This window comes from Aethalodelphis obliquidens, unplaced genomic scaffold, assembly GCF_003676395.1.
Source record: "Aethalodelphis obliquidens isolate GAN/ISIS:26980383/991018 unplaced genomic scaffold, ASM367639v1 scaffold11, whole genome shotgun sequence".
Lineage (NCBI taxonomy): Eukaryota > Metazoa > Chordata > Mammalia > Artiodactyla > Delphinidae > Aethalodelphis > Aethalodelphis obliquidens.
In genome coordinates, this window is record NW_020837955.1 from 23,464,569 (window position 1) to 23,491,817 (window position 27,249).

The 27,249-nt window shown below is 42.4% G+C and overlaps 1 protein-coding gene across 1 annotated transcript in view; it reads right to left on the bottom strand.

The window, feature by feature from the left end:
• SORCS1 (sortilin related VPS10 domain containing receptor 1) overlaps window positions 1-27,249 on the bottom strand; it is a 576,135-nt gene that overhangs the window by 42,974 nt on the left and 505,912 nt on the right. Inside the window, exons 20-21 of the mRNA XM_027113082.1 lie at window positions 15,152-15,338; window positions 7,194-7,327 (exon numbers count right to left, since the gene is read on the bottom strand). Of these exons, the coding sequence (XP_026968883.1) occupies window positions 7,194-7,327; window positions 15,152-15,338 (321 nt within the window). The remainder of the gene's footprint in view (window positions 1-7,193; window positions 7,328-15,151; window positions 15,339-27,249) is intronic.

Here is a 27,249-nt window from a genome sequence, read left to right on the forward strand (position 1 = left end):
AAACAACGGGAAATATGAACCTGAAGCCTGAGAAAAGGAGACCCCAAACACAGTAAGTTACGCAAAATGAATAAACAGAAAAACGCAGCAGATAAAGGAGCAAAGTAAAAACCCACTAGAACAAACAAATGAAGAGGAAATAGGCAGTCTACCTGAAAAAGAAGTCAGAGTAATGATAGTAAACATGATCCAAAATCTTGGAAAAGAATGGAGAAAATAAAAGAAACGTTTAACAAGGACCAAGAAGAACTAAAGAGCAAACGAACAATGATGAATAACACAATAAATGAAATTAAAAATTGTCTAGAAGGAATCAATAGCAGAATAACTGAGGCAGAACAGATAAGTGACCTGGAGGATAAAATCGTGGAAATAACTACTGCGGAGCAGAATAAAGAAAAAGAATGAAAAGACTGAGGACAGTCTCAGAGACCTCTGGGACAACACTAAATGCACCAACATTCGAATTATAGGGGTTCCAGAAGAAGAAGAGAAAAAAAAGGGTATGAGAAAGTATTTGAAGAGATTATAGTCGAAAACGTCCCTAATATGGGAAAGAAAATAGTCGATCAACTCCAGAAGTACAGAGAGTCCTATATAGAATAAATCCAAGGAGAAACAAGACACATATTAATCAAACTATCAAAAATTAAATACAAAGAAAAAATACTGAAAGCAGCAAGGGAAGAGCAACATAAAACATACAAGGGAATCACCATAAGGTTAACAGCTGACCTTTCAGCAGAAACTCTGCAAGCCAGAAGGGAGTGGCAGGACATATTTAAAGTGATGAAAGGTAAAAACCTACAAACAACATTACTCTACCCAGTAAGGATGTCATTCAGATTTGAGAGAGAAATTAAAACCTTTACAGACAAGCAAAAGCTAAGAGAATTCAGCACCAACAAACCAGCTTTACAACAAATGCTAAAGGAACTTCTCTGGGAAGGAAACACAAGAGAAGGAAAAGACCTATAATAACAAACCCAAAACAATTAAGAAAATGATAATAGGAACATACATATCGATAATTACCTAACATGTAAATGGTTTAAATGCTCCAACCAAAAGACACAGACTGGCTGAATGGATACAAAAACAAAACCCATATATATGCTGTCCACAACAGACCCACTTCAGACCTAGGGACACATACAGACTGAAAGTGAGGGGATGGAAAAAGATATTCCATGTAAATGGAAATCAAAAAAAGCTGCAGTAGCAATTCTCATATCAGACAAAATAGACTTTAAAATAAAGACTATTACAAGAGACAAAGAAGGACACTACAGAATGATCAAGGGATCAATCCAAGAAGAAGATATAACAATTGTAAATATTTATGCACCCAACATGAGCACCTCAGTATATAAGGCAAATGCTAAGAGCCATAAAAGGGGAAATCGAGTAACACAATAATAGTAGGGGACTTTAACACCCCACTTTCACCAATGGACAGATCATCCAAATGAAAATAAATAAGGAAACACAAGCTTTAAATCATACATTAAACAAGATGGACTTAATTGATATTTATAGGACATTCCATCCAAAAACAACAGAATACACTTTCTTCTCAAATGCTCATGGAAAATTCTCCAGGATATATCATATCTCGGGTCACAAATCAAGTCTTGATAAATTAAGAAAACTGAAATTGCATCAAGTATCTTTTCCGACCACAACATTATGAGACTAGATATCAATTACAGGAATATATCTGTAAAAAATACAAACACATGTAGGCTAAACAATAAACTACTAAATAACCAAGAGATCACTGAAGAAATCAAAGAGGAAATCAAAAAATACCTAGAAACAAATGACAATGAAAACATGACGACCCAAAATCTATGGCATGCAGCAAAAGCAGTTCTAAGAGGGAAGTTTGTAGCAGTACAATCCTACCTCAAGAAACAAGAAACATTTCTAATAAACAACCTAACCTTACGCCTAAAGCAATTAGAGAAAGGAGAACAAAAATACCCCAAAGTTAGCAGAAGGAAAGAAGTCATAAATATCAGATCAGAAATAAATGAAAAAGAAATGAAGGAAATGATAGCAAGGATCAATTAAACTAAAAGCTGGTTCTTTGAGAAGATAAACAAAATCAATAAACCATTAGCCAGACTCATCAAGAAAAAAAGGGACAAGACTCAAGTCAATAGAATTAGAAATGAAAAAGGAGAAGTAACAACTGACACTGCAGAAATACGAAGGATCATGAGAGATTACTACAGGCAACTATATGCCAATAAAATGGATAACCTGGAAGAAATGGACAAATTCTTAGAAAAGTATAATCTTCTGAGACTGAACCAGGAAGAAATAGAAAATATAAACAGACCAATCACAAGCACTGAAATTGAAACTGTGATTAAAAATCGCCCAAAAAACAAAAGCCAGGGACCAGATGGATTCACAGGCAAATTCTACCTAACATTTAGAGAAGAGCTAACACCTATCCTTCTCAAAATCTTCCAAAATATACTAGAGGGAGGAACACTCCCAAACTCATTGTACAAGGCCACCATCACCCTGATGCCAAAACCAAACAAAGATGTTACAAAAAAAGAAAAATAGAGGCCAATATCACTGATGAACGTAGATGTAAAAATCCTCAACAAAATACTAGCAAACAGAATCCAAGAGCACATTAAAAGGATCATACACCATGATCAAGTGGGGTTTATCTCAGGAATGCAAGGAATCTTTGATACATGGAAATCAATCAATATGATACCCTATATTAACAAATTGAAGGATAAAAACCATATGATAATCTCAACAGATGCAGAAAAAGCTTTTGACAAAATTCATCACCAATTTATGATAAAAACTCTCCAGAAAGTAAGCATAGAGAGAACTTATCTCAACATAATAGAGGCCATATATTACAAACCCACAGCCAACATCATTCTCAATGGTGAAAAGCTGAAACCATTTCCACTAAGACGAGGAACAAGACAAGGCTGCCCACTCTCACCACTATCATTCAACAGCAATCAGAGAAGAAAAATAAATAAAAGGAATCCAAATCAGAAAAGAAGACATAAAACTGTCACTGTTTGCAGATGACATGGTACTATACATAGAGAATCCTTAAGATGCTACTAGAAAACTACTAGAGCTAATCAATGAATTTGGTAAAGTAGCAGGATACAAAATGAATGCACAGAAATCTCTTGCATTCCTGTACACTAATGATGAGAAATCTGAAAGACAAATTAAGGAAACACTCCCATTTACCACTGCAACAAAAAGAATAAAATACCTAGGAATAAACCTACCTAAGGAGACGAAGACCTGTATGCAGAAAACTATAAGACACTGATGAAAGAAATTACAGATGACAGAACAGATGGAGAGATGTACCATGTTCTTGGATTGGAAGAATCAACATTGTGAAAATGACTATACTTCCCAAAGCAATCTATAGGTTCAATGCAATCCCTATCAAACTGCCAATGGCATTTTTCACAGAACTAGAGCAAAAAATTTCACAATTTGTATGGAAACACAAAAGAGCCCGAATAATCAAAGCAATCTTGAGAAAGAAAAATGAAGCTGGAGGGTCTTCCCTAGTGGTGCAGTGGTTGAGAATCTGCCTGCCAATGCAGGGGACACGGGTGCGAACCCTGGCCTGGGAAGATCCCACATGCCGCGGATCAACTAGGCCCGTGAGCCACAACTACTGAGTCTGTGCGTCTGGAGCCTATGCTCCACAACAAGAGAGGCCACGATAGTGAGAGGTCCGCACACCATGATGAAGAGTGGCCCCACTTGCCGCAACTAGAGAAAGCCCTCGCACAGAAATGAAGACCCAACACAGACAAAAATAAAAATAAATAAATAAAAAATTTTAAAAAATGAAGCTGGAGGAATCAGACTCCCTGACTTCAGACTATACTATAGTATAGTAATCAAGACAGTATGGTATTGGCACAAAAACAGAAAGACAGATCAATGGAACAGGATAGAAAGCTCAAAGATAAACGCACACACATATGGTCACCTTATCTTTGATAAAGGAGGCAAGAATATACAATGAAGAAAAGACAGCCTCTTCAAATAAGTGGTGCTGGGAAAACCGGACAGCTACATGTTAAAGAATGAAATTAGAACATTCCCTAACACCATACACAAAAATAAACTCAAAATGGATTAAAGACCTAAATGTAAGGCCAGACACTATAAAACTCTCAGAGGAAAACATAGGCAGAAAGCTCTATGACATAAATCACAGCAAGATACTTTTAGACCCACCTCCTAGAGAAATGGAAATAAAAACAAAAATAAACAAATGGGACCTAATGAAATTTGAAAGCTTTTGCACAGCAAAGGAAACCATAAACAAGATGAAAGGACAGCTCTCAGAATGGGAGAAAATATTTGCAAATGAAGCAACTGACAAAGGATTAATCTCCAAAATTTACAAGCAGCTCATGCAGCTCAAAAAAACAAACCCAGGGCTTCCCTGGTGGCGCAGTGGTTGAGAGTCCGCCTGCCGATGCAGGGGACACAGGTTCGTGCCCCGGTTCAGGAGGATCCCACATGCCACGGAGCAGCTGGGCCCATGAGCCATGGCCGCTGAGCCTGCGCGTCTGGAGCCTGTGCTCCGCAACGGGAGAGGCCACAACAGTGAGAGGCCCGTGTACCGCAAAAAAAAAAAAAAACAATCTAAGAATGGGCAGAAGACCTAAATAGACATTTCTCCAAAGAAGATATACAGATTGCCAACAAACACATGAAAGGATGCTCAACAACATTAATCATTAGAGAAATGCAAATCAAAACTACAATGCGTATCACCTCACACCAGTCAGAATGGCCATCATCAAAAAATCTACAAACAATAAATGCTGAAGAGGGTGTGGAGAAAAGGGAACCCTCTTGCACTGTTGGTGGGAATGTAAATTGATACAGCCACTATGGAGAACAGTATGGAGGTTCCTTAAAAAACTACAAATAGAACTACCATATGACCCAGCAATCCCACTACTGGGCATATACCCTGAGAAAACCATAATTCGAAAAGAGTCATGTACCACAGTGTTCATTGCAGCTCTATTTACAATATCCAGGACATGGATGCAAACTAAGTGTCCATCAACAGATGAATGGATAAAGAAGAAGTGGCACATATATACAATGGAATATTACTCAGCCATAAAAAGAAACGAAATTGAGTTATCTGTAGTGAGGTGGATGGACCTAGAGACTGTCATACAGTGTGAAGTAAGTCAGAAAGAGAAAAACAAATACCGTATGCTAACACATATACATGGAATCTAAACAAAAAAAACAAAGTGGTTCTGAAGAACCTGGAGGCAGGACAGGAATGAAGACGCAGACGTAGAGAATGGATTTGAGGACACAGGAAGGGGGAAGGGTAAGCGGAGACGAAGTGAGAGAGTGACATTGACATATATACATCATCAAATGTAAAATAGCTAGTGGGAAGCAGCTGCATAGCACAGGGAGATCAGCTCGGTGCTTTGTGACCACCTAGAGGGGTGGGATAGGGAGGGTGGGAGGGAGACGCGAGAGGGAGGGGATATGGGGATATATGTATATGTATAGCTGATTCACTTTGTAAATACAGCAGCAAGTATCACAACAATGAAAAGCAATTATACTCCAATAAAGATGTTTAAAAAATTGAAAAAAAGAAGCCTACTGAACATAATCTGTTGAGAATTTGGTTTTCTTCTAAAAGCTTAAGAAAAAACAAAAAAAAAAGAAGTTGTTTAGTACTGTCAACTTCTAGTACTAGCTTTCAGGCAAATAAATAGATTTCTCTTCTATTGGGCCCAATTTACATGCATGGTTTCATAAGAAATAAAAAAGGGTTTCTTTTCAGTTGATTTATGTCAGCAGTAGAGGTGAGAGATTCCTTTGACTGTCAGGCATGCAGCAGGTCGGGTGTCAGGAGAGGTTTCCTCCCTAGGCTTGTGCAAAAGTATGGCTCCAGTTAAAGCCAACACTCAGCTCTGAAGTAGAAGATTTGTATTCACATAAGATGCATTGCGTTTGAAGAGCAAAGTCACAAGCGAAAGCAACTCTGCTGGAAGGAGATGACGCTTTCCAGTCCAGAGTAGTTGGTCCCAGGGCCCTCTGGGAAGGGAGGCTTCGGGGCCTGAGTTCTACTGCCTTTAACTAACATTTGCAAGCAAATTTTAATTTCTGAGAATGGAGTGAATTCCAAACTGAAACAGAGCATGAAGCCTGGTGTGAGGGGAAGAAAAACCCAGGCAGGCCCGAGAAGGTCTTGGATCTGCGTGAAGCAGCTGAATGAAACTGGAGGAAGCCACTTCACCTGTCCTCACTTTCTCATCTGTAAAATGAAGGACAGAGTAAATGAGGTCTAAGGTTTCTACTGGTGTTGAAACTGCTGCCCACTTTGGATCACAGGGAATATTTGGGGGAAACAGAAAGCTGAGCTAAAGAAGGGGCTGTGTCTGATCCAGGGTGAGGGGGTCACGGCGGGGAGCTGGGTTGCACAGACATCTGTGGCTCTTGCCTGTCTGGTGTCCACTGGCCTCTTTTCCTTTCGAGGGCCATTCCCTCCCTTCTCTTGGTCTAGATGGATCTAGGGAGGCTGACTTCAGCAGCTCTGTTTCTGTCCCCAGCACCGTGGTCAAGGCCTGGCCGACATTACTCCGTTCTGGGACTTCTGTTAGAACTTTGGGGAAAGACGGCTTGTTTTCTCTGAAAGCTCAGGCTCCTGCTAAGGGTCACTGCAGAGCAAAGCCCAGCTGGAGGAGAAGGCTAACTCAGAGGAAGGCAGAGATAACGCATGCACAGTACTATATATAAAACAGATAACTAGTAAGGACCTACTGTATAGCACAGGGAATTCTATTCGATACTCTGTAATGGCCTATATGGGAAAAGAATCTAAAAAAGAGTGGACGTACGTATAACTGACTCACTTTGCTGTACACCTGAAGCTAATACAACATTGTAAATCCACTATACTCTGATAGAAATTAAAAAAAAAAAAAAGAGGTAGGGGCACAGTGGTGAGAGAGACAGAGACTGACGAGATGACTGGGGCACTCGGAGCCCACCGTCCCCGGAGCCGCGACAACCTCTAGTCTCTTGAGTCACATGAGCCATGACTTTCTTTCCCTTTCGCACTTTGGCCAGTTTGCGTGGAGCCGCACGAAGCCCGTGTGGAAGCGACCCACCTCGGTGTTATTTCCGTACCACCACACGTAAGTGAGCGTGCCCACTTGGCTGGGCCACAACACCGCAGTCGCGTTGACCTCTTTGTTCTTCGTGGTGACGAAGGGAAGAGACAGGTGTACATGCTCCAGGGGACCTGAGGCACAAGAAGAGAGGGGAGGCTTGGAGAGGGAAGAGCTCTCTCTGCTTCACCTGCCTTCCCTGATATGAAGAGAATACGCATTCCTTCTGGAAGCCTCCCAACCATCAGTAGGGTTCCCTGAAGGAAGTGCTCGGGTGCTGTCCCTACTCTGGGGAAAAGGATATGTTGTGAACAGTTGTGTCTCCACATTTTCCATTTACCAATCTTTCTTCCAGGCCTAAAACTTGAGTTATTTACGTGTAAAAGTTTAAAAACTTACAAGTAATTGAAGAAGTCCTTAAGGGAACAGGCGTAACATGAGATTTCACAGGGAGATGCAAAGTGTTTCCAGGAAGTTATATTCTTGGTGGTAAACCAGGATTGTGAAAACCTCCGAGAATCCACGTGGGATGGGGGTTAGGGGTTGGTGGTGGTTCTTATACGAATCCCCAAACCATTCTACATGTAATTATTCTTTATTCTTTACTGGATTTTAAATGTGTGTGTGAGTGTCTGTAAACGTGCATGTTTGTATGTAACTGTGAGTGTGTGTTTGTGTGAGTGTGTGTAAAGCCACCCGGTTAGGTAAGCGTGGTGTTGAGTTGAGCTTGTCCAGGACAAAGGCAGGCATGAGGGGGCAGAGAGAGCTCTGTGGTCCTCAGGTTCTCAGGATGCGCTCAGCTGAAAAAGAGGATGATTCTACCTATGGAGGCCCATTAGACCAGAAACCTTCATCAGATGTACAAACCCACAAAGATACAAATATCCCCTCCCTAGAGACCTATCCTATGACCCCTGACCTTCTCTTTGAGTTACTTTTACCAGACAAAATGCATTTTCTTTTGAGGTGAACATGACAAAAATCCATCATCCCCATCTTTATCCCATGAGGTGGAGAAGGATGTGGTACCTCAGGCCTTTGCACCTGGTTTAATTACTTCCTCCTCTTCTGCTTGACCATTTAATGTGTCTCCTAGGGTACTGTCTTCGGCCTTTCTCTCCCTCCATCTACTCTTCTGCTGAGTAATACCATCCACACCCTGACCTTAAACTGTGAACTATATGCTTAGGGCTCCAAAACCACCTTCTTGACTCCAGACTCAATTAGCAGCCAAAGGTTCCCTAGAAATCCACTGTTTCCCCCCAATCTGTATTCTCCAATCTTGATCAATGACCAATGTTTATCCAGGGGAACCCAGAAGCAGACAGTCAATCCCAATTCCTTATTTCTCTGCCATCCATATCCATTGAGGAAACCATTGATTTGGTTTCATAAATTCTCTCTCAGGTAGAGCTCTTCTCACCCTGCCCTGGTTCATACACTAAAAACCTGTCTCACGTGGACTGGTACAAACTCTCCTACAGGTTTTCCAGCCTCTAACCTTTCCCCACTCTAATCTGTCCTCCTGCTCTATGCATTCAACGCCTGCCTCCCTCCATAATACATAAGTTGGACCAAGTGCCAGGTGGCCCCATCGCTTAGATATGCTCCAGGGCGAGGGCAGAGCAAGTACAAAGACCTTGAGGAGGAGGTGGCTCTCCATGTTTAAAGAATAGCAAGAAATAGAGAAATAAATGGAGAAAAAGAGTGGAAGCAGATGCGATCTCAGGGGTATTCAGGACATAGAGCATGTTGGCCTTGTTGGCCCTGAAATATGTATATGTGTGTTTGCATAACTTCATTCTGTATAACGTGTATATATATATATATATATATATATATATATACATACATTCATACAATGTATAGCGATGACTATGTACCTTCTTACCCTTCAAATTGTTGTGAGAGTGATTTTTCTAGAAAGCCATGCTACTCACTTGATCAAGATGAAAATTCCCGTTACCTAATTATAATAATAATGAGAGCTAACATGTACAGATCTAAAATTTGTGATAAAGAGAACACAGGCTGCAAACTTTTGGAGGGCGAGAGTCCTTCATATTTATCTTTACGTGTAAGGATGTGCACAGTTCTTGAGACGTAGCAGGTACTGGAACATTGGCTGTGTAAGTGAACAGAAACATATACTTTCCTATTTCTGCTTTTGTCCATGTTTTTCTTTCTTTATAGATTAGAGGCTTGGTGACCAGCAAACAGAGTAGAATTGATTTTCTGGTTTATAAGCCATATGATAAGAAGTAGTTGATCTTAAGTCAGAATGGTTCAATGAGATAATAAAAGGGCATCATTTATGGACCAATGACCGTGTGCCACATATTCTGTGAATGACTTCTTATTCTCATTTAATCTTCACAACAACCTTGTGAAGTAGGCACTACTGTTAGCTCCATGCAGAGATGAACAGAGGAAGGTGACCATCCTCAATTCCAGGGTGTGAACCAAAGCAGTTCAAGTTCAGAGCCTGGGCCAGCTGACAAACGCTCGAGAAGACTCATGTTAACAAAACAGCTATTAAGAGTCACTACTTCCTGATGACTCAGACATGTTGCAGGCATTGGGCAACGCTCGCTACACAGGCTCTTGTTTACTGCGTGGCTCTTGCTGTCCCTCCCCCATCACATGATGTGCTCCAGCAGGTGCCCTGTCCCACCCGAGGACTCTGCTTACACACCTTTCTTATGGCACCTGTCATCTCCAAATCTCAGTTCCAGGGCCCCCTCCTCTGTGACACTCCTCCTGACTCCGCAGTTAGAGTTACATGGATCAGCTAGGATGCAAGAACTAGATAAGCTCTGGAAGACATGCCAGTTCCATCCTAAAAGGGTTCATCTTGGTCTCTCACATACGAGCATCCAACAATCATTCTTTTAAAGTCCAGAGGTCAAAGGATGATGTCTGTGTGTCCTGTTAATGACAAAAGTTGAGTCTTGCTCCTGAAGTATGGCCGCTCCTTCACCCAGTGGGTTTTGAGTGCTATTACGTGTTGGGCATGATTCTCGGTGCTGGGACACCTGGCCCTTGGTGGAGCTTAGGTATCATTGAGAGGCAGCCCTGCAAGGAGAGGGGGTGGGTGAGAGCCTGCTCTTTTTGATAGGGTGGTCAAGCAAAGGCTCTTGGAAGCAAGGACATTTGAGCAGCGACCTGAATAACGTGCAGAAGTGCACCGTGTATCTACTGGGCAAGCTCCAGGGTGAGTGTGGGGCAAAGACCTTGAGGAGGAGGTGCCTTGGCAGGTGCCAGGATGGCAGGGAATAGCAGCAGTAAAGAGATGGAGGGAAGGAGCCGAAGCCAATATATATATATATATTGCCAATATATATAGCCAATATATATATATTGTTCAGGACAATATATATTGTTCAGGACACTCAGCAGATCACTTTAGGCCCTGAAGAATGTCCGTGTGTGTTTATATAAGTTCCTTCTTGCATGCATATATACCATCCACTCATACAAACGTGTGGAATTTCGCTTTCAGATTGCCAAGTCCTCTTGGGCTCATTTACTTTTTATGTGTTCAATATACCTGGTTCCTGTTGCCCCAAAGCCTATCTTTCAAGCCTTGCTTTTCTGCACAGAGGGTGTGATCTGCCCTAATAGAGCCTTCGAAGTGAAACTCCAGACCCTGGAGGCCCCTAGCTGGCTGGCCACACTCAGCTGAGAGTGGAACAAGCTTGCAGGTACTGCTTCTTCGGACAGGTGCCTTTAATGAGCAAAACGGACAGCAGGTGGCGCTGCATTACTCTTTATGAATCTTCACAAGGCGGCTGAGAGAAGGGGAGAAATTACTTGTGTGAATTGTTCCCCTTCTCTTGCTTGGTCTTCCTGGGCTGCAGGGAACAAGTGCTGTTTGTGTGACTGAACACTGTGTGTGTGTGTGTGTGTGTGTGTGTGTGTGTGTGTGTCTGTGTGTGTGTCTGTGTGTGTCTCTGTGCGTGCTGATCAGTGACCTGCCTCTGGCATTTGCTCTGAAGACCTCCTCTGACCATCTAATTAAATATTGTGCATGTACCATATTGCTGTTTGTCTGAAAGGTTAAAAAAAAATCTACCAGAAGAAATAAAAGAAATTCAAAGTGTGAAGATGAGATCCTACAACAGAGTCCCTCAAACTTCAGTGGGCATGAGAATCACACTCATCTGTTCGAGGCAGATTATGATGTCACACTGCCAGAAATTCTAATTCAATAGGTCTGGAAAGGGGCCCAGGACACTGTATTTTTACCATGTAATTCTGGGGCAGGTGGCTCATTAACCACATTTTACAAAACCCAGGTCTGACATTCACTGGCCAATATAATCATCGTGTGAATAGTTACAAAGCTACACAGGTTTTCAAGACACTGATCACCTTACCCTAAGATGGGGACAGAAAGACATCTGCAAAGGGCTCCTATGTAATGGGGTAGTTGAGAAGAGAGGTTCAGGAAGTATCGGAAAATCCACCTCATCTTTTTTATCACCTCCTATTCTGCAAGTTTGCACAATCTTCAGTGATTTTTTTTTTCTTCTTCCTGCAAGACTGGCTGAGATAGGGCAGATTTCTGAGCAGAAATCTGCATGTCCTTTAAATTCTCTGCTCCATCCACTTGAAGGCAACCCTGGCTGCACCCCGTGTCTAATTAGTTTGCAAACTAGCAGAGCACAGTGAATATTCCTCAAGGAATTCTCAACTGTCAGGCTACAAGAGATTACTCAGCTGCCCCGAGAGAGCCTCCCCATCCTGGAAACATTACAGCAGGAACATCATCTCCATTTGCTTCTGATGACCTTTGCGAACCAGTATTTAAGAACTTCTGATTTAGAATCAAAGCACCTTTTTGAACTGGAAAGTGGAGGAAGTATGTGTTCAAGACAGGCCGTGGGGTTTTCTGGAAGAGCCCTGGGTAGGGGGAGGGGGGTTGGATGAGAGGGGCAGAGGGCAGGCTTTGGTAAGTTGAGCTTGAGCTGAGTTGCTACTCAGAACCCACTAAATACAAATGCACAGGCTGCATCGTGATGATGGAAAATCACGCTTGGCCAGTTGACAGGGCACAGCATGAGTTGCTTGATAGAACCTTTGAGAAACAAGACATGCATGCCTCACATGATGGAGGAGAAAAACTAGTTTCAGAAACATGCAGTAACTCACCTAGGAGTTCAGGCCAGCATCTGGACCTAACAACTCCCAACTCAGTCCAGTGCTCGTTTTTGTTTTTCCTACAAAGCCATATATCCCTTCACTATCCTGCCACCATGGCACTAAAAACTGCCATGTTACTCTCCGTATTTGAGAGCAGGGGGAACGGAAGTCAGTTATGATTTTACCATGACTTCCTCTTAGTGTAAAATAGTGTCAAATCATAGTACTTCTCTAATCCTTGCTTTCCCCATATGAAAGGAAGGCCAAATGTTGCCCATCATGGTAGAGGTGTGAGAATAAGCAAAGAAGTTCATATGCACGGTAAAGCACGATGGGCCCTGCAGGAGAGAAGCCCTAGCAAACATGTCAGAACCTGCTGGCACTGCCCATGCCAAGGCCTTTATATGTATGTGAATTAATGAAAACTTTAAAAATAATCCTGCTTTCATATAGTTAGTATAAAAAGCTAATTCTCGTCCCCAAGACCAGGCTTAGCAAGGGGTCCCATGATATGAGGCCTGCTTATCCAACCGCTTAACCCAAGAGGAGTCTGACAAAATTAAAATCAGAACACAAAACTTTCCATTACAAATCACCTGCTACTGAGGTCAAGGTCAAATCACTTAAGCCGTTCAATCAGGCTAATGAGATGAAAAAAATTGCAAGTGTACAAAGCAGCTCATTTCTTTCAGAAGTCATGGCTTCAGTGACCCTTAATCTGAAGCAGGGGCAAACTCTGTGCTGTTTTCCTTCCCAGGATTCAGTAAGCCCACAAGAGAACCAGGATACACAAGTTTCCCTCATGGGATATGATTATATGTAAGGTGAAGAAGAGTCCACAGGGCAACCAGGAGGGGGAACTACGGATGACTCTATGGGAAACCCTGAGAAATGGAGACGAAAAGCTGCTGCTGAATTTTAAATCAGTATTGACACATGCTTAGAGTCCAGGGATGTTTAACACATATATGGGATGTGGAATATAATAACTGTAATTCTTCAGGAGAGTAGATCTTTAACAGAAATCCGCCTTATAGAATAAGCTGTGCAGAATGATAAGCTGCCAGCCATTCTCAGCAAATGTACTGCCATTTATGTTGCCATTTATTTCTGTTACTAATAACCAAGGTTTGTGATGTAGCTTTTAAATATTTTAGGATTAGTCTTAGGATATTATCACTTTTGTCCTTGTACATAGTGATATATAGGGAGGGATTATCTTTTAGTAAGAGGCAACTCCAGGAAGTCTATCTAGGACAGCCGAAAAGCGGCAGTCAGCCGGAAGAGAGCCTGGGAAATGCGTCTGGAACCCATGTAGCTGTACAGCCAGTACACTGCCTCTAACCTAAATGTTCACATTCCTTTGGGATGATGTGCAAAGATGTGGAGGTGAGTAAGGGCTGATGGAGACTTGGATCCTCTAACCCCAAGCCAGCACAGGCACCGATAATAACCTAGTGGCCAAGTGCTGGGATTCTGGAGGCAGGGAGACCTGAGTCTGAAGCCTGGCTCTGCCAGGTCTGCAACTTCAAATGGGTGATTTAAGCTTTCTGAACCTCACTGTTCTTTGTAAGGTAGTGTTTCTAATAGTGCCTACTTCATAGGGTTGTTTTGAAAAGGAAGATCATATACATAAAGAACATGTTTAGCACAAAGCCTGGCACACAGTAAGAGCTTAACAAACGTTAGCTGAAAAGGGGGATGTGGGGTTGGCATAGTGGGAATCTTGCAGAACTCTGTTTAAACTCAAAGAAGGATGGGTGTGTTTCTTTGAAGCACTTGGGTCCTGAGTGTACAGGAGATAAGGATCAAGAATGACTGACAGGGCAGGAAACCTCAGTAAGGAACAATCTCTTGGGGACCCCTAAATAGTCTTATCCACCCACTGGATCACAGCAGCTTAACAAAAGAGATTCTACTTGGTACTTTCTGTGCTCAGTTTGGTTCAATGCATAAAAGTCAGGTGAGAGGCATAGAATACTGCCTAGCCTTAATACTCCTGGCCTAGAACTTGGAATCTGAACGTGACCATTCCTATAAAGGGTCTAACTTTCATTTAAAAGTAAGCCATTTATCCAGCAATCTAAACAAGTCCTATGCCTGTCTGGGGACACCCATACACCAAGCATAAGAGGCATTCATGGCAAACATTTTTACCAAACACAGCTTAGGAGATATCATTGTCTCATTAGGACACCTTTGAACTCCTCAATGGGGGAAAAGCTTTAATACTTTTTGAAACTATTTCTAAATGTAGCTTCCTTAACATTGTTTACCCTCTTTCCCTCTCTCCCACCTTCTGGGACCAAATCATCACAGATCAAGGTCCAGGAAACATATTCTTTTTTTAAAAAAGGAACAAAAGTCTAAAAGAATTATTAATAATGAGATATAACATGGGAAGAGAAAAAAAAACAGATGGGGAGAAATTCCACTACTTGTGCTAATGGGGATTGTTCTCAAACATTTCCGACCAAAAAAAAAAGAACCCCCCCCCCCAACAAATTCATATTCAATCAACCAGCCCAGCAAGCTGCTCAGGCCCAGCACAGACACAGGTATCGTCTCTCAGAAGCATTTGGAAGAGGCAGAGTCAGTGCAAGAGAACCATGTGAAGCAAACCAGAGTCCAGGTCACTCAAAACTAAACCCTGGTTTCTTCTTGCTTTCTCCCCACTTGGTTCTCTCACTCTCTTTTCCCCTCCTGCTAAAAGGTGACTAGCGAGCTTCTTCTAGATAAGGAATTTTGGATTATATCTTTAAAAGGACACAATATCTAAAATATGTCATAAACCAACAACAGTAATAACATACAAGTTACATGTAAGTACAGGACGGCGCTGTCAGACCCCAGACTGTTGTCCACCTGCACGGTCACTCGGAAAATGCCCACATTGTGATAGACGTGTTTGATCCCATCTTCCATGGAGCTGAGGTTGACATAAGACACTGCGATGCCATCCCCGAAGTCCACCTGGATGAATGTCCTCTGGACGTCACCCTGAAAGACAACATCAGAGGAAGGGGAGTCGGAGGTGCTTCGCTGCTGCTTCTCCAGGGGCTGGGGCTTGTCTGAGCCCCGGGCTCAAAAGGCAGCCCTGGTTCCCTCCTAGAGCTGGGAGCATCTGTCTGTGTGACAGGATCCCTGTGACATTCCTTGGCAGACAGGAGTTTACTAAGATGGATGCTCTCCAAATCTGAAGGGCACCAACTCCCCAAAGTTTCAAGATTTGGAAAATTAAGTGTTTGATTATCAGCTCCAATTTGATATTCAGTTTCTCTGAAGGCTCTGTTTACAGTCTGATCATCCACATGAATAAAAGACTTACACACACAGTTTAAAACCTTCAGCCTCCCTGACATAATCAAGGACCACTTCCCATGTGTCCTGGACCCCCAAATCCCCTTCTTTATATCTGGTTCCCTAACTGTGCTGGAGGAAGGAGACACCTTGCCTTACACATGATATGACATTGGACTCAGCCCTATTATTGTTTAAGACAATGATGGTTATTTTGTTTACATTTCAGCATTTTGTACTATCAAAATGATCTCATTTTCTTCTTCACAGAATCTCAGTCTAGAAAAAAGTGGGCAACGTTTGTTCATTTTACAGATGAGGAAGCTGAAGTGAAGAAAGTTTTAACCATTTGCTCAGGGTTACCACAGCTAGTTAGCAGCAGTCTTGGGATTTGAACTCATCACTCTGGACTTGGGTTTCATTCATTATAGGTGGATAAAAGCATTGACAGCTCCTCCCAGATCTAATCCTGTTGTCCCATTAACCGGCTGGATGACTTCATGCAAGTCATTCAGTCTCCTTTGGTCTCAGTTACCTAATCTGTGAAATGGGCATATTAATATCTTACCATCTTAACTCAAAGGTTGTTATAGAAGACACGTGAGTAATCAGTAAAATTCGATACCAAAATGAATGACTGTAAAAACAATGCAGCTGTAAAGGACTTGCTATATCCCTTTTAAAGCTTGACTGGAATCATATGATTCTAAATTTCCCACTAGTGAGCAGGAGAAGATAAAGTCTGCTTTATAAAATCCCAAACCTGTAAAAAAAAAAAAAAATAGCCTGTGGAATTAGTTGAGATTCTTAAGGAATAAAGTTTCTTAGAAAAACTGACAAAACCCAGCATCCCTCACAGACAGCCCGTCCTTTAACAAGTTTCTTTGCTTGTTTGTTAGCTTTTCCCATTTTGGGGGTGGGAAAGAAAACAAAAAACCTTTGAAATAGAAATGTATTTTCAACTAAGTAAGGTTCATATGGTATCATATTTTGTGAAAAGGGCAAGTTTAAAATGCTGACATTTAAAAGATTAATTCATAGGGAAAGGAAAAGCAATTCAAATCTTATGAATCTATGTGACCTACTCTTCTGATCTGTGCCCAGCCAAGCATTGTGTGAGGGGGTACACAGCAGCTAACCTTCAGTAAGGACTTGGGCAAAAATTCTCCCCTAGGGTGGGAAAAAGAAACTCCATTCAAAATTATGAAACAAACATCCACAAACCCAGACATTGTGCAATTACTTGAATTCCCTTTACTAGTAAATATACATGTCAGCCATTCTTGCTGACTTGTCCTTCATTTGGACAACCAAACTGGACTGATCAATTTCTCCTTCTGTTTTTGGTCAGTTTCCTGCCATGTTTTCTGTATTTTCAACAGAGTTGCTGCCAGAGAATCCTGGGTTGGGGCATGGAGGAAGAACCCACCTTAAAATCTATTCACGTTATTTGGGACAAGTGTCTCAGGGAAATACCAGGAGTAGCTAGGCTCAACCAGGTTATCTATGGAATGAAACAAGCAACATAGTTTCTGAGAAACAGGTTGAGAGACAGACAGAGAGGGAAAGAGAGGTATAGGGTTCTTTGTGGAGACAGAGTGGACATCAGGTAGGGTCACCCTTTGCAAGAAGAAAGAAGGGAGATTAGCCTCTCAGCTGATTCTACTCCGGCCTCCACAGAGAGAGAGGGCAGCTACTACCCCCGTGACTGGGGAAAGTACAGCTTTGGCTGCCACTGCTTGAGTCTACCTTGCGTTGCTCTTTCTGCCTGGTTTTCACCACTCTCCTTGTGTGGCCCTGGACTTAGACCTCTTGTCAGTTACTTGAAACTCCTCCCAAGTTCTGTCTGGATGTCCACTGTCTGTTGGCCTGATAGCATTCCTAATTCTCCACGGTGGACATCGTTCTCTGTGTACATCACAGGTGAAAGGAGGGAGCCTCACGGCATTTGGACTAGTGCATCAGTAGGGCTGCCAATAGAGTGGAGGAGCCAGACTTTTAGAATATTAGCTCAGGTACAGGGATGGAGATATAGATATACAGATATATGTATATTGGTTTACCACACATCTGAGCGCCCCAGTGGGTGAAGGCATGGAATCCCCCAATCAAATGTGAGATCCCCAAGGCCTCCTGATGTGGGCGCAGGCCTCTGGGCTTGGAGTTCTGCACAGGAGAAGAGAGCACCAGGGGCCAAGTATCTGACAGCTGAAGGCGGCAGATTCACCCCTGCTTGTTGCAGCTTTGCCCACCCACGTGGAACACACTGGATCTCGTGCGTTTGCCGTCAGGGGCTCTCAGGTGCTTGAAAAACCTAACACAGTTGTAGCTGCATCACTTTGGGGCTCACCTACATCAACCTCTGACTTCCTTGGGCTGCAATTACCATCTCAGGCAGGGATACCAACTGTTTTACAGAATAAGAAACAGGACAAAGGGAAGAATTCCTAAGTCCTAGGTCACCATTTGATTAGGTATGCCTGCCCCGCTTTAATGGGGTCATTCTTTCTTTCTTCTGGTCATTCATTAATTCGACCAATGACAGATATTTATTAGGTGTCTATCTTCTGTCAGGTACTAAATGGAGAAAATGCTGTTCAGTAAATTATAACCAACCAAACAAAACAGATGTGGTCTGGGCTTTCTTGAGCAAAAAAACTACTGGTGAGACAGATGGACTTTAATAATCACAAAAATAAATAAAAATCTATTCTAGGGGATGATGTCAGAGGTCCATGGCATTGTAAGCTTGCACAGCAGGGAGAAGTAGAGAGCTGAAAATCTAACCCGATTGAGAACTTCAAGAAAGGCTTCAAGGGGCTTCCCTGGTGGTGCAGTGGTTAAGAATCCACCTGCCAATGCAGGGGACACGGATGGGTTCAAGCCCTAGTCCGGGAAGATCCCACATGTGACGGAGCAACTAAGCCCGTGCACCACAACTGCTGTGGCCGTGAGCCACAACTACTGAGCCGGTGCACCTAGAGACCATGCTCTGCAACAAGAGAAGCCACCACAGTGAGAAGCCCATGCACTGCAATGAAGAGTAGCTAGCCGCAACTAGAGAAAGCCTGCACGCAGCAACGATGACCCAACGCAGCCAAAAATAAATAAATTAATTAAAAAAAAAAAAAAAAAGAAAGAAAGGCTTCAGGAAGAAGTGATATCTGAGCTGAGAAGGCCTGAAGGAAAGAATTTAACCAAACAAAGGACATGAGCAAAAGAGATGGAGGTGAGGAGTTCAGGCAATGAGGACAACAGGAACCAGGTGTGCAAGGGCCCTGTGGCAGAAGGGGGTGATACAGTTAAAGGAAGCTAACAATACAGGCACAGTAGGAACATGTGAAATTAGACTGGAGGGGAGACGATGAGATTTTAGGATTTGGCGGCCAAGTTTCTGGCTTCGATCTTTCTCCTAAGAGCAATGGGAAGACATCGGTGTTTGAAGCAGGGGTGTGGGGGAAGATGGCATGATAATATTTTTAATTCAAAAAGATCACTCTGGCTACAATATGGAGGATGCACTGGAAGGAGGCCCAAATATTCTGGGAAGCCAATTAGGCGATAGTTCAGGATAGATGATAGGTAGATTGATATATGAGTTGCCACAGGAAATTACATTCACCTTCCTGCTAAATTAATTCCCATAGTTTATTGGTTTTGAAATCAATGAATCTCAGCCTTTGATATCAAAATCTCTTATAGAAACTAAAAGAAAAAAAAAGCTGATGTCCAGTTATCATCCAAGACCCACCTCCTGGTTCGGGACCTCTGGGGAGGATGCTTGGTCCTGCTGTGGCCTGAAAAAGGTCCACAGCTGATGCTGGGCTGCACCAAAGGTGGAGGCCCACTGGTTCAGACTGTCGAACGTTAGGTTTTCTTGTGACCGAACTCATCTAAAGACGAATACAGTACAACACAAGCTGATGCCATTCCTATTCCACCTTGGCACAATGGTGAAGGTTTTCCCAGGATGCTTTAGGATTCTAAGTGCTAAGGATGTATTAATAGAGGCAGGAATGGAAGAACTAAACTCACTGTTAATGGCTGGTGCACAATCACAAAAGTTCCACGACACACTCGGTCAAGGCCAGTTCTCTAGGAAAACGAGTTGCTGGATAATATGAAGGTAGTTTGCATACAGGGCTGAGATGTACCCTTAAAGCCTGCATCTTCAGTACCTAACACAGTGCTTGCAGATGATTCTTTTCTGTTCAATACATTTTGAAAATTTAAGAAAGAAAAAATAAATTTTGAATATTGTGCATTTCTACCATGCTTGTTCATTAAAGTGCTTTCTTATATATTATCTCATCTGGCTGTTAGGACCTTTGGGAGACACCAAGGGAAGATGTTATTTCTATTTGCTATACCAGGAGAACTGGAGCACAAACAGGTTAAACAAGATGCCAAAAGTCCCAGAGCGGGTGAGAGGCTTAAAAACAGTCTAAGATGATTTGTGGTTTCGCTTTATCCTTGCAGCTCAGTCCTTGTTAAGTTCCTTTCATTGGAATTCACTTGCAATGCCTTTTAGAATGAGAGAGAGGTGATAACAAAGGCAAGCCTCACTTTCTTTTCTTGTTTGGACTCTATTCCTGGCTTTGACCGTTTCCCCGCCCCTGACAATATTTTTGCTTATAAGTGGAAAGATGGGTTGTTGTGAACTCCATACACTACCCTAATGTCTTCCCTCTGGTGAAGCAGTGTCATGTTCAAGCCATACATAAGTTAGAGAATATGGGAAATGATAGGCACTCATACTCAGTAATCAGGAAAATCCTGTGTATCAAGAGGTACTTCAGAGACTTCCGGGAAGATGGCGGAAGAGTAAGACGCGGAGATCACCTTCCTCTCCACAGATACACCAGAAATACTTCTACGCGTGGAACAACTCCTACGGAGCACCTACTGAACGCTGGCAGAAGACCTCAGACCTCCCAAAAGGCAAGGAACCCCCCACGTACCTGGTTAGGGCAAAAGATAAAAGAATAAACAGAGACAAAAGGATAGGGATGGGTCCTGCACCAGCGGGAGAGAGCTGTGAAGGAGGAAAAGTGTCCACACACTAGGAAGCCCCTTCGCGGGCGGAGACTTCGGGAGGCGGAGTGGGGGAGCTTGGGAGCCGCGGAGGAGAGCACAGCAACAGGGGTGCGGAGGGCAAAGCGGACAGATTCCAGCGCAGAGGATCGGGCCGGGGCGGGCGGGACTGGGAGCTGAGGCTCCGGCTTTTGTCGGAGCGCCGGGAGAGGACTGAGGTTGGAGGCGTGAACACAGCCTGCAGGGCGTTGGTGCGCCGCGGCTGGCCGGGAGAGAGTCCGGGGAGGGGTCTGGACCTGCCGAAGAGGCAAGAGACTTTTACGTCCCTCTTTGTTTCCTGGTGCACGAGGAGAGGGGATTAAGAACGCTGCTTGAGAGAGCTCCAGGGACGGGCGCGAGCCGCGGCTAAGAGTGCGGAGCCCAGAGACGGACATGGGACACTAAGGCCGCTGCTGCCGCCTCCAGGAGGCCTGTGTGCGAACACAGGTCACTAGCCACACGCCCTTCCGGGGAGCCTGTGCAGCCCGCCACTGCCAGGGTCCCGGGATCCAGGGACGGCTCCCTCGGGAGAGCGCACGGCGCGCCTCAGGCTGCAGCGTCATGCCGGCCTCTGCCGCTGCAGGCCCGCCCCGCACTCCGTGACCCTCCCTACCCCCCGGCCTGGGTGAGCCAGAGCCTCCGAATCAGCGGCTCCTTTAACCCCGTCCTGTCTGGGCAAAGAACAGACGCCCTCCGGCGACCTACACGCAGAGGCGGGGCCAAATCCAAAGCTGAGCCCCTGGGAACTGTGAGAACAAAGAAGAGAAAGGGAAATCTCTCCCAGCAGCCTCAGAAGCAGCGGATTAAAGCTCCACAATCAACTTGATATGCCCTGCATCTGTGGAATACCCGAATCGCCAAAGAATCATCCCAAATTAAGGAGCCCTGTGGATGAAAGGCTCTTGGTGCTGCAGCCAGGAGTCAGTGCTGTGCCTCTGAGGTGGGAGAGCCAACTTCAGGACACTGGTCCACAAGAGGCCTCCCAGCTGCACATAATATCAAACAGCAAAAATCTCCGAGAGATCTCCATCTCAACGCCAGCACCCAGCTTCACTCAACGACCAGCAAGCTACAGTGCTGGACATCCTATGCCAAACAACTAGCAAAACAGGAACACAACCCCACCCATTAGCAGAGAGGCTGCCCAAAATCATAATAAGTCTACAGACACCCCAAAACACACCACCAGACGTGGACCTGCCCACCAGAAAGACAAGATCCAGCCTCATCCACCAGAACACAGGCACTAGTACCCTCCACCAGGAAGCCTACACAACCCACTGAACCAACCTTAGCCACTGGGGACAGACACAAAAAACAACAGGAATTACGAACCTCCAGCCTGCAAAAAAGGAGACCCCAAACACAGTAAGATAGGCAAAATGAAAAGACAGAAAAACACACAGCAGATGAAGGAGCAAGATAAAAACCCACCAGACCTAACAAATGAAGAGGAAATAGGCAGTCTACCTGAAAAAGAATTCAGAATAATGATAGTAAGGTTGATCCGAAATCTTGGAGATAGAATGGACAATAGAATGGACAATTTGCAAGAATCAGTTAACAAGGACATAGAAGAACTAAAGATGAAACAAGCAACGATGAACAACACAATAAATGAAATTAAAAGTACTCTAGATGGGATCAATAGCAGAATAACTGAGGCAGAAGAAGGGATAAGTGACCTGGAAGATAAAATCGTGCAAATAACTACTGCAGAGCAGAATAAAGAAAAAAGAATGAAAAGAACTGAGGACAGTCTCAGAGACCTCTGGGACAACATTAAACGCACCAACATTCGAATTACAGGGGTTCCAGAAGAAGAAGAGAAAAAGAAAGGGACTGAGAAAATATTTGAAGAGATTATAGTTGAAAACTTCCCTAATATGGGAAAAGAAATAGTTAATCAAGTCCAGGAAGCACAGAGAGTCCCATACAGGATAAATCCAAGGAGAAATACGCCAAGACACATATTAATCAAACTGTCAAAAATTAAATACAAAGAAAACATATTAAAAGCAGCAAGGGAAAAACAACAAATAACACACAAGGGAATCCCCATAAGGTTAACAGCTGATCTTTCAGCAGAAACTCTGCAAGCCAGAAGGGAGTGGCAGGACATATTGAAAGTGTTGAAGGAGAAAAACCTGCAACCAAGATTACTCTACCCAGCAAGGATCTCATTCAGATTTGATGGAGAAATTAAAACCTTTACAGACAAGCAAAAGCTGAGAGAGTTCAGCACCACCAAACCACCTCTACAACAACTGCTAAAGGAACTTCTCTAGGCAAGAAACACAAAAGAAGGAAAGGACCTACAATAACGAACCCAAAACAATTAAGAAAATGGGAATAGGAACACACATATCGATAATTACCTTAAATGTAAATGGCCTAAGTGCTCCCACCAAAAGACACAGATTGGCTGAATGGATACAAAAACAAGACCCATATATTTGCTGTCTACAAGAGACCCACTTCAGACCTAGAGACACATACAGACTGAAAGTAAGGGGATGGAAAAAGGTATTTCATGCAAATGGAAACCAAAAGAAAGCTGGAGTAGCAATTCTCATATCAGACAAAATAGACTTTAAAACAAAGACTATTAGAAGAGACAAAGAAGGACACTACATAATGATCAAGGGATCGATCCAAGAGGAAGATATAACAATTGTAAATATTTATGCACCCAACATAGGTGCACCTCAATACATAAGGCAAATACTGACAACCATAAAAGGGGAAATCGACAGTAACACATTCATAGTAGGGGACTTTAACACCCCACTTTCACCAATGGACAGATCATCCAAAATGAAAATAAATAAGGAAACACAAGCTTTAAATGATACATTAAACGAGATGGAGTTAATTGATATTTATAGGACATTCCATCCAAAAACAACAGAATACACATTTTTCTCAAGTGCTCATGGAACATTCTCCAGGATAGATCATATCTTGGGTCACAAATCAAGCCTTGGTAAATTTACGAAAATTGAAATTGTATCAAGTATCTTTTCTGACCACAACACCATGAGACTAGATATCAATTACAGGAAAAGATCTGTAAAAAATACAAACGCATGGAGGCTAAACAATACACTACTTAATAATGAAGTGATCACTGAAGAAATCAAAGAGGAAATCAAAAAATACCTAGAAACAAATGACAATGGAGACACAACGACCCAAAACCTGTGGGATGCAGCAAAAGCAGTTCTAAGGGGGAAGTTTATAGCAATACAAGCCCACCTTAAAAAGCAGGAAACATCTCGAATAAACAACCTAACCTTGCACCTCAAGCAATTAGAGAAAGAAGAACAAAAAAACCCCAAAGCTAGCAGAAGGAAAGAAATCATAAAAATCAGATCAGAAATAAATGAAAAAGAAATGAAGGAAACAATAGCAAAGATCAATAAAACTAAAAGCTGGTTCTTTGAGAAGATAAACAAAATAGATAAACCACTAGCCAGACTCATCAAGAAAAAAAGGGAGAAGACTCAAATCAATAGAATTAGAAATGAAAAAGGAGAGGTAACAACTGACACTGCAGAAATAAAAGAGATCATGAGAGATTACTACAAGCAACTCTATGCCAATAAAATGGACAATCTGGAAGAAATGGACAAATTCTTAGAAATGCACAACCTGCCAAGACTGAATCAGGAAGACATAGAAAATATGAACAGACCAATCACAAGCACTGAAATTGAAACTGTGATTAAAAATCTTCCAACAAAGAAAAGCCCAGGACCAGATGGCTTCACAGGCGAATTCTATCAAACATTTAGAGAAGAGCTAACACCTATCCTTCTCAAACTCTTCCAAAATATAGCAGAGGGAGGAACACTCCCAAACTCCTTCTACGAGGCCACCATCACCTTGATACCAAAACCAGACAAGGATGTCACAAAGAAAGAAAACTACAGGCCAATATTACTGATGAACATAGATGCAAAAATCCTCAACAAAATACTAGCAAACAGAATCCAACAGCACATTAAAAGGATCATACACCATGATCAAGTGGGGTTTATTCCAGGAATGCAAGGATTCTTCAATATACGCAAATCTATCAAGGTGATAAACCATATTAACAAACTGAAGGAGAAAAACCATATGATCATCTCAATAGATGCAGAGAAAGCTTTTGACAAAATTCAACACCCATTTATGATAAAAACCCTGCAGAAAGTAGGCATAGAGGGAACTTTCCTCAACATAATAAAGGCCTAATGTGACAAGCCCACAGCCAACATCATCCTCAATGGTGAAAAACTGAAAGCATTTCCACTAAGATCAGGAACAAGACAAGGGTGCCCACTCTCACCACTCTTATTCAACATAGTTTTGGAAGTTTTAGCCACAGCAATCAGAGAAGAAAAGGAAATAAAAGGAATCCAAATCGGAAAAGAAGAAGTAAAGCTGTCACTGTTTGCAGATGACATGATCCTATACATAGAGAACCCTAAAGATGCTACCAGAAAACTACTAGAGCTAATCAATGAATTTGGTAAAGTGGCAGGATACAAAATTAATGCACAGAAATCTCTGGCATTCCTATATACTAATGATGAAAAATCTGAAAGTGAAATCAAGAAAACACTCCCATTTACCATTGCAACAAAAAGAATAAAATATCTAGGAATAAACCTACCTAAGGAGACAAAAGATCTGTATGCAGAAAATTATAAGACACTGATGAAAGAAATTAAAGGTGATACAAATAGATGGAGAGATATACCATGTTCTTGGATTGGAAGAATCAACATTGTGAAAATGACTCTACTACCCAAAGCAATCTATAGATTCAATGCAATCCCTATCAAACTACCACTGGCATTTTTCACAGAACTAGAACAAAAAATTTTGCAATTTGTATGGAAACACAAAAGACCCCGAATAGCCAAAGCAATCTTGAGAACGAAAGAAGGAACTGGAGGAATCAGGCTCCCAGACTTCAGACTATACTACAAAGCTACAGTTATCAAGACGGTATGGTACTGGCACAAAAACAGAAAGATAGATCAATGGAACAGGATAGAAAGCCCAGAGATAAACCCACGCACATATGGTCACCTTATCTTTGACAAAGGAGGCAGAAATGTACAGTGGAGAAAGGACAGCCTATTCAATAAGTGGTGCTGGGAAAACTGGACAGCTACATGTAAAAGTATGAGATTAGATCACTCCCTAACACCATACACAAAAATAAGCTCAAAATGGATTAAAGACCTAAATGTAAGGCCAGACACCATCAAACTCTTAGAGGAAAACATAGGCAGAACACTCTATGACATAAATCACAGCAAGGTCCTTTTTGACCCACCTCCTAGAGAAATGGAAATAAAAACAAAAGTAACAAATGGGACCTAATGAAACTTAAAAGCTTTTGTGCAGCAAAGGAAACCATAAACAAGACCAAAAGACAACCCTCAGAATGGGAGAAAATATTTGTAAATGAAGCAACGGACAAAGGATTAATCTCCAAAATTTATAAGCAGCTCATGCAGCTTAATAACAAAAAAACAAACAACCCAATCCAAAAATGGGCAGAAGACCTAAATAGACATTTCTCCAAAGAAGATATACAGAGTGCCAACAAACACATGAAAGAATGCTCAACATCACTAATCATTAGAGAAATGCAAATCAAAACTACAATGAGATATCATCTCACACCAGTCAGAATGGCCATCATCAAAAAATCTAGAAACAATAAATGCTGGAGAGGGTGTGGAGAAAAGGGAACCCTCTTACACTGTTGGTGGGAATGTAAATTGATACAGCCACTGTGGAGAACAGTATGGAGGTTCCTTAAAAAGCTACAAATAGAACTACCATATGACCCAGCAATCCCACTACTGGGCATATACCCTGAGAAAACCATAATTCAAAAAGAGTCATGTACCAAAATGTTCATTGCAGCTCTATTTACAATAGCCCAGAGATGGAAACAACCTAAGTGTCCATCATCGGATGAATGGATAAAGAAGATGTGGCACATATATATAATGGAATATTACTCAGCCATAAAAAGAGATGAAATTGAGCTATTTGTAATGAGGTGGATAGACCTAGAGTCTGTCATACAGAGTGAAGTAAGTCAGAAAGAGAGAGACAAATACCGTATGCTAACACATATATATGGAATTTTAAAAAAAATGTCATGAAAAACCTAGGGGTGAAACAGGAATAAAGACACAGACTTACTAGAGAATGGACTTGAGGCTATGGGGAGGGGGAAGGGTAAACGGTGACAAAGCGATAAAGAGGCATGGACATATATACACTACCAAAAGTAAGGTAGTTAGCTAGTGGGAAGCAGCCGCATAGCACAGGGAGATCAGCTTGGTGCTTTGTGACCGCCTGGAGGGGTGTGATAGGGAGGGTGGGAGGGAGGGAGACGCAAGCGGGAAGAGATATGGGAATATATGTATATATATAACTGATTCATTTTGTTGTGAAGCTGAAACTAACATACCATTGTAAAGCAATTATACTCCAATAAAGATGTTAAAAAAAAAAATCA